Below are 11,151 nucleotides of genomic sequence, written 5' to 3'. Positions count from 1 at the left end.
GTTTTATCGGTATTAGTGATAAAAAGTGGCACTTAAGTGTATCAGACAGTACATTAAATCCTTTCTAAGCTGGCTAATTTCAAGCTTTTTTTCTTAAGAGGCTTGGACAGCTTTGCTGGGATTGTGAAACTATGGTTACTACGCAAGTCTAACACATAAACCTGACTATACAGAGACATGCAACCTATCTGTAGTACTACCTTTCTTCACGTCATCCCTACATATGGATCAGGACAGGTAGTCTAAACTGGACACACTGACAGTGGGGCCTCTGAGCCAGGCAAAAAGAGCTTTCTCAGTACTGGGGAAGGAACCGCCCTCTTTGAGGGCAGGGGGTGAATGGGATGAAAGGTGGAGTTGCCAGTGAGGTTTAGAGAACTAAAGAAGAGAGCTGGCTGGCCTGGGCAGGTTGCTCCATCACCGAATGCATGCTATTGAACAGTGTGTGCCAGTGCCACAAAGGCAAATTGAATAACCAGTATAAATAGATGGATAGAAACTTTGTTTTGCATCCATAAAATAGTTATATGCAATTTGAATTCAGAAATATAGTGAATCATCAGCTGCCTAAAGCCAGTGTTATTGCTTACTTTTCCAATGCATATAAAATTGCTGAAATTAACAGAACACAACCTTTACTGGCTATGTAACATTTTACTGAGTAATTACAACTTCCAGACATGATACAGAATGTACTGAATTTAAGTATAATTACAAAACAAAGAACATATGCAGGTAAGTATTTTAATGTCTACACCACAAATCAAAATGACTTCCCCATACTAATATGGACTAACCAAGACACAGAATGAAAAAGCCAATACACCAAAATGCAAGGTGCAGGTGGGGAGGGGCTGGTTAATCTGATTAAAAGGCTGCATGGAAAAATAGATTTTGACTTTGAGATTGCCCTTTGAAAGTTCTGCCACCAGTGAAAATCCTCACTGTTGACTTTCAAACTTAATACCATTCTGGCAATAGCCAAAACCGTTTCCAAATGCTTCAGGCATTTTTCAAACACTTCTCACACAGTTCTTCAGCATATTTAATTTGAAGAGAAACTTACAAAATCCCTTTTATATTACATCATTTACAGATAATTGCATTTTTTTTTCTTCTGACTTCAGATTTGAAGCAGCTGATCACAACCCCTAAAGTTTTAAACACAGTCTAAATTTAGATTACAAAAACCAAACTTAATGCTAGATTATGGATCTGTATTCCACTATTTTAACAGACACCTCCTTCCCAGAACAGCACTATGAATGCTGGCTATATAAAAATTTGACTGGGCTTGCTGTTAGTGTAATGCTTATAAAAAGTAACTAAGACCCTTTATTTTAATTGGTGGCTCTGATTCACACAGAAAAAAAAAATGTCCACAAGCGCCCCATGTAATATTGAATATTTTCTGCCTATCTTATAATGTGCTGTAGTGTCTGTGGTATTTTAAAAACATATATCCTTTCACATTACATTTTGAATGTTTTAACTCCTTTTCAGAATGTGATTTAATTAGAAATCTTGTTTATTCACAGACATCTCAGCAAATTGAAAAATACAGACTAACATTCATCGGTGACTACAGCCCACTGCAAGAATTCTCTGGACCTTAGAACAGAGCTTCTCTTTTTCCACAGCACATTCAGTATGGTGCTTCAGTCATTTTCTCTCTGAAAGAATCAATTTATTTTCTCTTTAATTCACTCCAGCTCCCATTTCCACAAATAACACTACTCACCCTCCACTTACCAAACACCTACCTCACCAACAAAGACCGAGATTACATCACCCTTAGCCGTTTTCAGTGGACAAATACGTTTGTACCTGCAAGGCTGAACACCATATCAGGACATAATTAGACAGAGGCTCTCATTTTCAGTACAGGAAAAAAAAAGATGAATTTTTGCTGGGAGTGGGAGGGAGGAATTATTCAACTATCAGAATATTGGTAAAAGAAAGAAAACATCATCCTATTTAGTTTTGTGCATTCTAATAAAATATAATTTCTTACTGTTCTTTTCTTCTGCAATCATAATTTCTTATTTCTGGACAAGTTTTTTAGATGGTTGTCATTCTTTCCTATTTCCAAGTGCTCAATGTCTTGGGTCTTTTCCTTCCTTGTATTCTTTTCTTTTTATCACATACTTTTAGTTTAATTTCTTTTGCTTCAGCAAAGCCTGACTGACTGCAGTTTCTATAGATCATATATCGACTTAGAGCTTCTGTTTTATTTTCCTCAAAGGACATACATTTCAAAAATTGAACTATTGTGCTTTAAAGCCTGGATTTCTATTACTCTTTTTATGTAATATAGTCTACTTTTGATCTTAATGATTTGTGTCTCACTAACAAGAAAGGAAAAATTACTTAAGCTACACAAACCCTCTATAAAAAAAAAATCTTTTTGGTACATCTTGACTTCTCATTTACATTATGCAGGTAAACTGCAAGAGAGATGTTAGTGGTACTCTCTATTCAGAGCCAACAATAAGAATAGTAGCAGCACAATACTTAAGCTAGAAGGAAAAAAGCACACTGTCATTTTATATTCACTTCTGTAAGCCTTTAGGCATGAGCAGAAGGGCAGGTTTTGTACAGGAGTCAATATTCATCAATAGTTCTACAATGCCAAAATGCCTTAAGAACATATGACCATAAAAGGAAACATTTTGTTTTCAAATCTTAAACAATATGGTGTTCTGGTTTCCTTTATAAGGAAAGCATCTAAATCAAGTTTAGAAGAAGGATTACTCATTGACAATTTTCAAAAATTGCCACACTTTCAATACACAAAGGCATAAAAACTCTTTGTATGAAGACTGTATTTGATGTACTCAGCATTAAGGTACTTCCTTAATGTGTATTTTTTCTTTGTTACAGAAACAAATTGTTAGCTTTGTTACAGCTAAAATGATTACAAATAAGGAGAAAACAGGACTGCAAACAATGTATAACCTAGACAAAGTACCTAAAAACCTTCCTGTACTCTTCCTTATCAAAGAGGGTGCAGTAGAAATCTCTCAATAAAAACTGAGTCTTCAGATACAGCTGAAAAAGCTGCACCTGACAGAATCAGAAAACTTGGTTTGGGCTAAAATGGTTTGTAGCTTTCAAAACAGTAATCTCCATTGTCAACTATTAATGAATAAGAAGTACAGTACAAAATTCACAGACGAGTAGAATTTAATCCTGCTATTAAAAACATAAGCTGTTCATAATGGCCTGTTCCTCTAAAAGTAAGAATCACTTTAAAAAACCAATAAAATCTGTGTGGGAATTCAAGAAAGGAAAAAAGTAGAGCCTAAAAAGCCTTCAGTTCAAGGATGAGTCACAGGGGATAAAGGATGCAAACCAATCCTTAAAAGATGTGTGCTCATGTCCCCACTACTTCTGGACCAGAACACAAACCACCAAACAGTCTGTGTAATACAGTGATCCACTGAGGTATTTACTACTACCACTGTATCCTTAACAAATGCTTTAAAGGTAGAGGGGGAAAAGGAGACCACATCAAATGCTGAATTCTGGTGTATAATGGAGACAATTCAGACTTGAAGTTCATTGCTGGGGGTAAGATAATCACTTCCAAATTTTATGTTTTACAGAAAAAAAAAATCTACAGAAAAACATATTATTAGTATCCAGCCAGCTTGGATTTAAAATACATTAAGATCATTCAGTATATTGGAACATTAAGACAAGCTTTTCAGACATCGCAAGTTTTACAGAATTATGAGACACTGCACAGCATGTAAGCAATCTTCCACAAAGCAGAGAGGGCAGCCACACTTTGAACACAATTTGAAAAAAATAGAACCTGCAAGGCCAGTCTACAGAAATAAATTATTTTAAAACACCACACCTTAATTGAAAAAATCCTAGAATATAACTTTATTGTTAGATAAATCCCATTTCTTTTCCTTAAAATCAATCAGAAAAACCATTTTGTAATTGCATTTGTGATAAAGATTCACTCCTCCACACTTTGTACAGTTCTTTAATCTGAGGACTCTATCATGTAAATGTCAACGTATTAGCTAATTATTTTCCCCAAAAACATTAAAGCAAAAGTAAACTAAGTAGTGGACCCACATCACCTCAAGGTTTTGACTATAAAGACAGTTAAAGGAAAAAAAAGCAGTAAAAATGTTGTATCTGTTAAGAACAATTTGTAAATTATAACATATAAATTAAAATGTAACAGCTTGGAATTACTTTCCTTTCCGACCTGGCAACGAATCAATGAATCAGTACTTCCATCCAACTGCATGACATGTAAACTTCCAAGGTACTGCCAAAACCAGTCCGCCTGCCTTTTTGTAGTACATCACCATCCAGGTCACTTTAAAAAACAGAACTGGGTCTTCAGACTGGTCAACTGTAATGTACCCAAAAACATTCAAGTCCTGGCATCTTGAATTTAACATATTGTGATGCTATAATCAGTAATGTAACTGGGAGACAAGGAACTGAATTCTGTCTTGGAATATAAACAAAAGGTGTGGATGGGTATTTTTCTGACTCAAATAAGGAAATTAAGATCAGAATTCAGAGGAATTACATCTCCAATGAATAAAAAAAACATTTTTATAGGGTTTTGGAGCATATGTTCTGTAAGAATATAAGCTCATGCCTCCTCTTGAAAACAATACAGGAACATTTTGCTATTGAGATAACATTTACTAACCTTGCAGGGAAAGTTCTGCACTGCAAACTGCACACTGACACTACTCATTCATCAGTAACTCCAGCACGCAAACCACTTGGTCACACTGGCTGTCTTCACTAACCTCTGCAAGAAGAACATTTTCCCAGTTTTACTTCTCTTCAGGTTTTTGATTTCTGAAATAACTGGTTTATTAATGTGTTTATTCAAATTCAAAATCCATATAAATATTCTAGGGAGAAGAAAACATGTTATGCGTTACCAGATTCCAGTGCTCTTCATAAATAAGACTAATACCAGGAGAGTGCATTCTGAGAAGAGATGAATTTCACGTAGAAGGGCAAGGAGAAAGGCAAATTATTTATAATGTGCTAAAATATGCTGTATTTATTTGATATGGGAGACTTCCAAATTACCTTTAAACAGCATTTTAAATCATCAGGCTTAAATATACTAACTATTTCTACAATAGGAGAAAACCAGATAAAGTAACCCTTCTTTTAAGTTAGCCATAACAAGGGAATATGCTATAAAGAAGCCACCAGTGAATAGGAATTATGGAAAAGGGTACTGAGGAGATCCTTTCACCCACAATTACTGTATGTGAAGCCCCATCTGTAACTTAACTCTGGAATGTTTTTCTACTTAAAATGACCAGCATGCAAAGTGCTTTGCAGTTGTCAAAAAGGCATGTTATTTTAAATTCTCATAGTTCACTGGTAAGTGACACCTAGTATGAAAAAAAAATATTCTAAAATGTTTTTAGTCAAATCTGGACATATTGGTCTCCACAATTATTTGCTGCAATGCTTATAATATAATCTTGAAATTGATTTTTGAAGACTTGTGTTTCATATCAACATTCCTTCTTTCAGCAAGTCAGTCATTACTCAGCAACTGAGTTACTAGGATGGTCTTATTACCACACTCACCCATAAGCAAATCTAATTTTATGTTAAAGTGCATAAGTAATTTTCCTCAGTGCTATTTAAATACAGTTATTTCACTTATATTTCAACTTGCATGTTCAGTACTCACAGCCTTATTAATAAAGGCTGGGTCTCAAAGAATCTGGTACAACTTGAGTACCTTCTGCAGAAAGCCTTGAGACAATTGTACACAGTTGTAGAATTTCACATTTCAAAGTTATAAACTAATCACTTATCTCTGGATTGTTGAGGACCACTGATAGAATTACTCTCCCAAACAAGCAAGCTCAAGTCATGAAAAAATGCAGAGTAAGTGGTTTTGAATTCAGATAATATCTAAAGGTAAATAAATTAAAAATACAATGTATTCATTTGTTTAATTATAAATAGATCGTTTTTACTATTATATATTCCAGCTACATCTCTTGCATCTTCTAGCAAAGACCATATCTGGCAATAGAGTCTATTAAAATATAGAAAGCCAAAAATGCCAGGTAACTTTTAATAAGCACTACCATAAATATCTCCCAGATTACATCTGAAGATACTTACAAATAAGAAAACAAGTGTCAAAGTAAGGAAAAAAAGAAACAAAATTTAAAGAGAGGAAGTGCACCGAAATTTGTACATAGTAATTTTTCACAGTAACTTAATGTACTCTGGCTAAACCCATACAGCTGGCTCCTCTGAGGTGAAAAACCTTGTTTCCCTGAAGTGCAGTTGTAATTGTAATGGTGGCAAAAAGCAGGTTTCCAGGTCATGGTACTTGAGATAAGGCCAGCGCCCATTTAAAACAATTTATCTCATAGAAAAGAAAAATTGTGAAACAATCACACATTTGAAATATTACAATGTAAGGTTGGCAGGTTCCACTGGAACAAACTCTTCCTAGCTAATCTTAATATCTCCCAAGAACCTTTAATGATATCTTGAAAGAAACTAAAGAAGTGCAAACTGACTGCAAAGGGACACAAATGGAAAAACTGTGTTGTATAGTTTCAGGCAGCTGTACATGCCTAACTAAACCTCAAGGTTTAAGTTCTGAATCGCAGTAAATATACTTGGACAGACTCCCCTGTGGAATTTAACTCAAGTAGCTTTTTGAAACTGATTTTGCCATGGAAATTTTTGTCTGCAAGTCTAGCGCTCTTCCAGAAACAGAAGCAGTGCTAACAGTCCAGGAAGCCTACAGCAAAGGAAGCGAGGTATGGTGCTGAGGTCACTGCAATTTCAGAAGCTTTTCAGCCCTTTACGTGACTTCTTTCCACAAGGGTAGCAACCTGAAGATTTCTCCTGTTCAGCTCTACAGTATCTCCAAATCCACATGACGAACATCAGGATTTCGTTGCTGAAATAAAATTTAAAAACAATGTATTGAAAATATTCAAATACATTTTTGTGCATCATTACAAGTAATTTATTTCTTGTATGATATTGTCAACTGGATAACAAATCCCCTTTTTGGGTAACATAGGGACTACTTTAAAATGAGGAAGAGTTTCAACAAACATTGTCCATATTATAAGGCATTTTTTGAAAGCTAGGTCATCTTTTTATTTGAAAAATACTTTTCAACATCATGAATAAATTAGTTCTTATGCTTTATAAAGTATGGAGGAGCTCTCAATTTTAAAAAGGCAGTAGAGTTTTATGTAAAACTGTTCAGATACACGTACATGTACATATCCCACTTTCTTAAAGTTTTAACAGATACTTTCCTGAATAACAGGTAAGATTTTTGAAATATTTTATTCTATGCCACTGAAGCTATTTATAAAGATTCAGAATACTGTTTCTATTAAGAAATATTCATTTTCTGATATTGTAGAAATACATTATCATCATTACATCAATTGTATAATCCATGAGAAAGTCATGACTTCAGAGTCATCCAGCATGTGAACATGACTAGTATGTTTAGTAAAGCATATTCAATACCAACACAATCACTATATATATGCCTACACCAAAAAAACATATCTATGTTTATAAAAAATTTAGACATGATCCTGCTCCTCCAAAACCATACAGGAAGAACTGATTCAGATAGTGCAATTAAATTCAAAAACAGTATTTTGACTTTTAAAACAGGACAAACCTAGGGACAGAAACTTAAACTAGAATATTTATGAAATATAACAAGCAAGGACAGCCATGCTCTTGAGTAGTGTCTCATGTCCAGAAAAGAGAGTCATGGCAGGACTGCTTTTATCTGGGGGTCAATATTCTTGTAGTTCTGAATTCATGCCAGAAAGGTAAGACTGACAGCCCCAATATACTTACAAAATTAAAAATGGAAATAACCCTTTCTTGCATCTGCCAGAAGATATTTAAATAGCAGAATTAAAAGAAAAATCATAAGAAAGCTGAGAGGCTTTTGTAAAGTCAAATAAACACTATACGGCTTAAACAAGAGTGAAAGATGTTGAGTACCAGTCCCATCACCCAGAAATATTTGATAGAATGCTAAGAACCAGCTTAAAAAAAAAATGTACTTTTTTATACCCAAAACAGAATTCAACAGCCTATAAATAATCTGAAATTCTGAGAATACAGTTACAAAGACACATTCAGGTCTATTTAGTGAAAATTTGTTCTGTGTTGGTATGAAATGGAACAAAATACGTAACAAATGGATCAGTGGCAAAGGAAGGATTTGCTGGTGGTCAGAACTTAGTTAATAAAACTATAGCGAGAAAATTTGCATTCATAATATCAGCCTCTTTCTCTCTCTCATATTTACAAATGAAATCCCAAAAATTAGATGCAGTGATATTGTTTAAAATATATCACAGAATAAGCACTACTAATAAGCAGTTAAATTTACCTTCAGGTCCTTCTCAAGTCTGTCTACTTCAGCTCCCAGAGTGTCAATGATATTCTCACCATGCTTAAGCATAAAGGCTTCTAATTCTTCAAGGGTTTTCACTTGCTGAATTTCCTAGGAAGAAATTAAATTTAAGAGACTGAGATGAGGAAAAGAAAATAAAGGAATAACACTCCAGAGGGTCTTGACATATTTCAAGAGGGAGGAAAAAAAAAAACCTAAACAAAACACTTCAGCTTTTGCCATTTACTCTCAAAACATCATCTGTTCTTATGTCTCAAAGACACAGAAGAGTAGCATCTATTAGATGAAAACAGCTGGCTCTATCATTACACCTGCATGTGATACAAAACCTTCTTCTATCTTTAATTGATTTCCTCCTCAACTTTCCAAATAAGTTTAGAGAATTTCATTCATTTTCTAGAAGTTTCTGAGGTATTCCTCACAGCAAGGCAGAGCAACCTGTTCCACTGTCTCACCACCCTGTGTATTCTTTCCCCATTTTCTACATTCTTGCTATTCCATTACACTGCCTACTCTGGGCATCACATAACCAACTCATCTGAAAGTCCATAAGGATTACTACAAACATTGCTGTAAATATGACTCCTCCATAATATCAGAAACTTGAAGACAATTGACAGGAACTCAGACTAAGAGACCAACAGCATATGAAACTGAAGGAATGACATTAAGGAAGAAAGAATGTTATACTCCACCCTCCAAAAGAACACAGACTTCAGCAGCACCAAAGCAGGTACTACAGTATTGCCATAGAATCTTACAATGGTTTGGGTCAGAAAAGGTCTTAAAGATCATCTAGTTGCTCCCCCACTGCCATGGGCAGGGACACTTTCTGCTACACCAGGTTGCTCAGGACCCCACCCGACCTGGCCTTAAACACTTCAAGGGACGGGACATCCACAATTCTCTAGGCAACCTGTTCCACTGTCTCACCACTCTGACCACCCCAGTAAAGAATTTTTTCCTTATATCTCATTTATATCTATCACCTTTCAGTTTAAAGCCATGAGCTTTCCTTAGAGGTCTCACACTAAGCTGTCTGGAAGCCATTTGTCCTGTAGTTTATCGCAGCTGCAGTATGTTTGGGATAAATAGGTTATTGCAAACAGACACAGAAACTATGAAACAGCTAATTCTTCTTGTGCATTCAAGTACATGACATCAACTTCTTTCTCCTTCTCACTACTCTAAAACCGAAGAGGAATAATGTAATTGATCAAGCTTAAAAAATATCTCAACCACAATAACCCATGACTATGATCACGGCAAGTCTAACATGAAAAAAGCCAAGGTAATCTGAATGACAGCATTTCAACAAACATTTCACAACTGTAGAAAGAATAATGTTGACAGCAGTGCTAGTTGAATGAGCTGCTTATTTGAAAAAGTATAGATCAAAAGGCAAGCACGATGTTCACCTTTGACTTCAGATGGCTGAATCCTACTGAAAGGACCAATGGTTTTATAGCTGACATGAGGTTACTATGTGAAAGAACAATGACTTGTGTAAGAAACAGTTGCCAACCTACAAGCAAGCAGGAAGATCTTTTCCAACAATACTAGAAGTATTGGAAGAACTGGTGAAGGTTGCATGCAATTGCCAAGGGAAATAGCAGGTAAAGAATAAAATCTAACAAAGCATTTAAAAGAAGACTAGCGTACTGAAAACTGCAACAGCAAAGCAACCAGGCAAACTTGCAGTGCCTCAGTAGTACAAAGCTGATAGCACTCTTCCTCTCCAAAATGTATTATATTGAAATCCAGTAGATGAACAGGTCAGATATTGTACTGTACATACACATACATAATTCTTAATTTGACATGTTTTTAAAACTGGGATACTAATGGTTTAAAAAATTGCAACGTAAAATTTAAAGGTAAACTCTGATAACTTCTAAGTAGTTTTTAATGGACAGACAAAATGCAGACATCTGACATCTGTATTTCATTTTGAAAGGGTGGAAAAGAAAGAAATCTTGTACACAAGCAAATTTACCAGTGAAAACTGGTAAGGAAGCAAAACATTTTGCTCACTTAAAACTCTCCTTTTGATTTAGATAATATTTATTTTCTTCATACTTCATAGTTCTGCCATATAGCAGAGAACATCTCTGCATTTCTATATTGAAAAGAAGGATTAAGAAAAGCTACGCTGAACTATACTAAAATCAGAGACTGACACTTAAGGATGGTAATTTTTAAACATCACCAAAATGCTGAATCATTTGATGCAAGCAATCCATATTCACACCCAGTCTGAACAGCTGGACCTGTAAACCCTAACACTGCATCACCAACAGCCAGGGTAAATGGCTCTGACTAAACAGATGCTTTTTTGCAGGTGACAGGCTTCTAGTTTTAACTGCAGATCTTGTAATTCAATAAATGTATTAGAAGACTTATGTTCTCTTTTTTTTTTTTATAAATCTGTATTTTCTAACAAAACAATCACAGAATCACAGAATATTCTGAGTTGGAAGGGACCCACAAGGGTTATCAACTCAAACACTTAGGTGAATGGCCTGTGTAGGGAGAAAACCCACAACCTTGGTACTACTGGCACCTGGCTCTGACCAGTTGAGCCAATCTCAAGGGTAATGAGTTAAACCCCTGCTTTCCTCCTACTCAGGCACTTTTTCAGCAGCACATAATACGATTCTCTGTAAGTACATTTAAAACACTAACACAAAGTAAGAACATCT

The 11,151-nt window shown here is 35.2% G+C and overlaps 1 protein-coding gene across 3 annotated transcripts in view; it reads right to left on the bottom strand.

The window, feature by feature from the left end:
• Nucleotides 1–634: 634 nt before the first annotated feature.
• Nucleotides 635–11,151, bottom strand: part of SLC30A9 (solute carrier family 30 member 9) — a 36,135-nt gene continuing 25,618 nt past the window's right edge. For 2 of the 3 annotated variants that reach the window (XR_004240036.1, XM_032108120.1), the window contains 2 exons: nt 8,426–8,539; nt 635–6,946 (listed from right to left, as the gene is read on the bottom strand). Coding sequence is in view for 1 of the 3 variants with exons in the window: in XM_032108120.1 (XP_031964011.1) it covers nt 6,902–6,946; nt 8,426–8,539 (159 nt within the window). In the remaining 2 variants the exon portion in view is untranslated. The remainder of the gene's footprint in view (nt 6,947–8,425; nt 8,540–11,151) is intronic. The other variant, XR_004240035.1, reaches the window with a different exon arrangement.

The sequence above is a fragment of the Corvus moneduloides genome, chromosome 5 (genome assembly GCF_009650955.1).
Source record: "Corvus moneduloides isolate bCorMon1 chromosome 5, bCorMon1.pri, whole genome shotgun sequence".
In the NCBI taxonomy this organism is placed as follows: Eukaryota; Metazoa; Chordata; class Aves; order Passeriformes; family Corvidae; genus Corvus; species Corvus moneduloides.
Note: the sequence above shows the minus strand (reverse complement) of the source record. Positions and strands in the feature narration are given on the sequence as shown.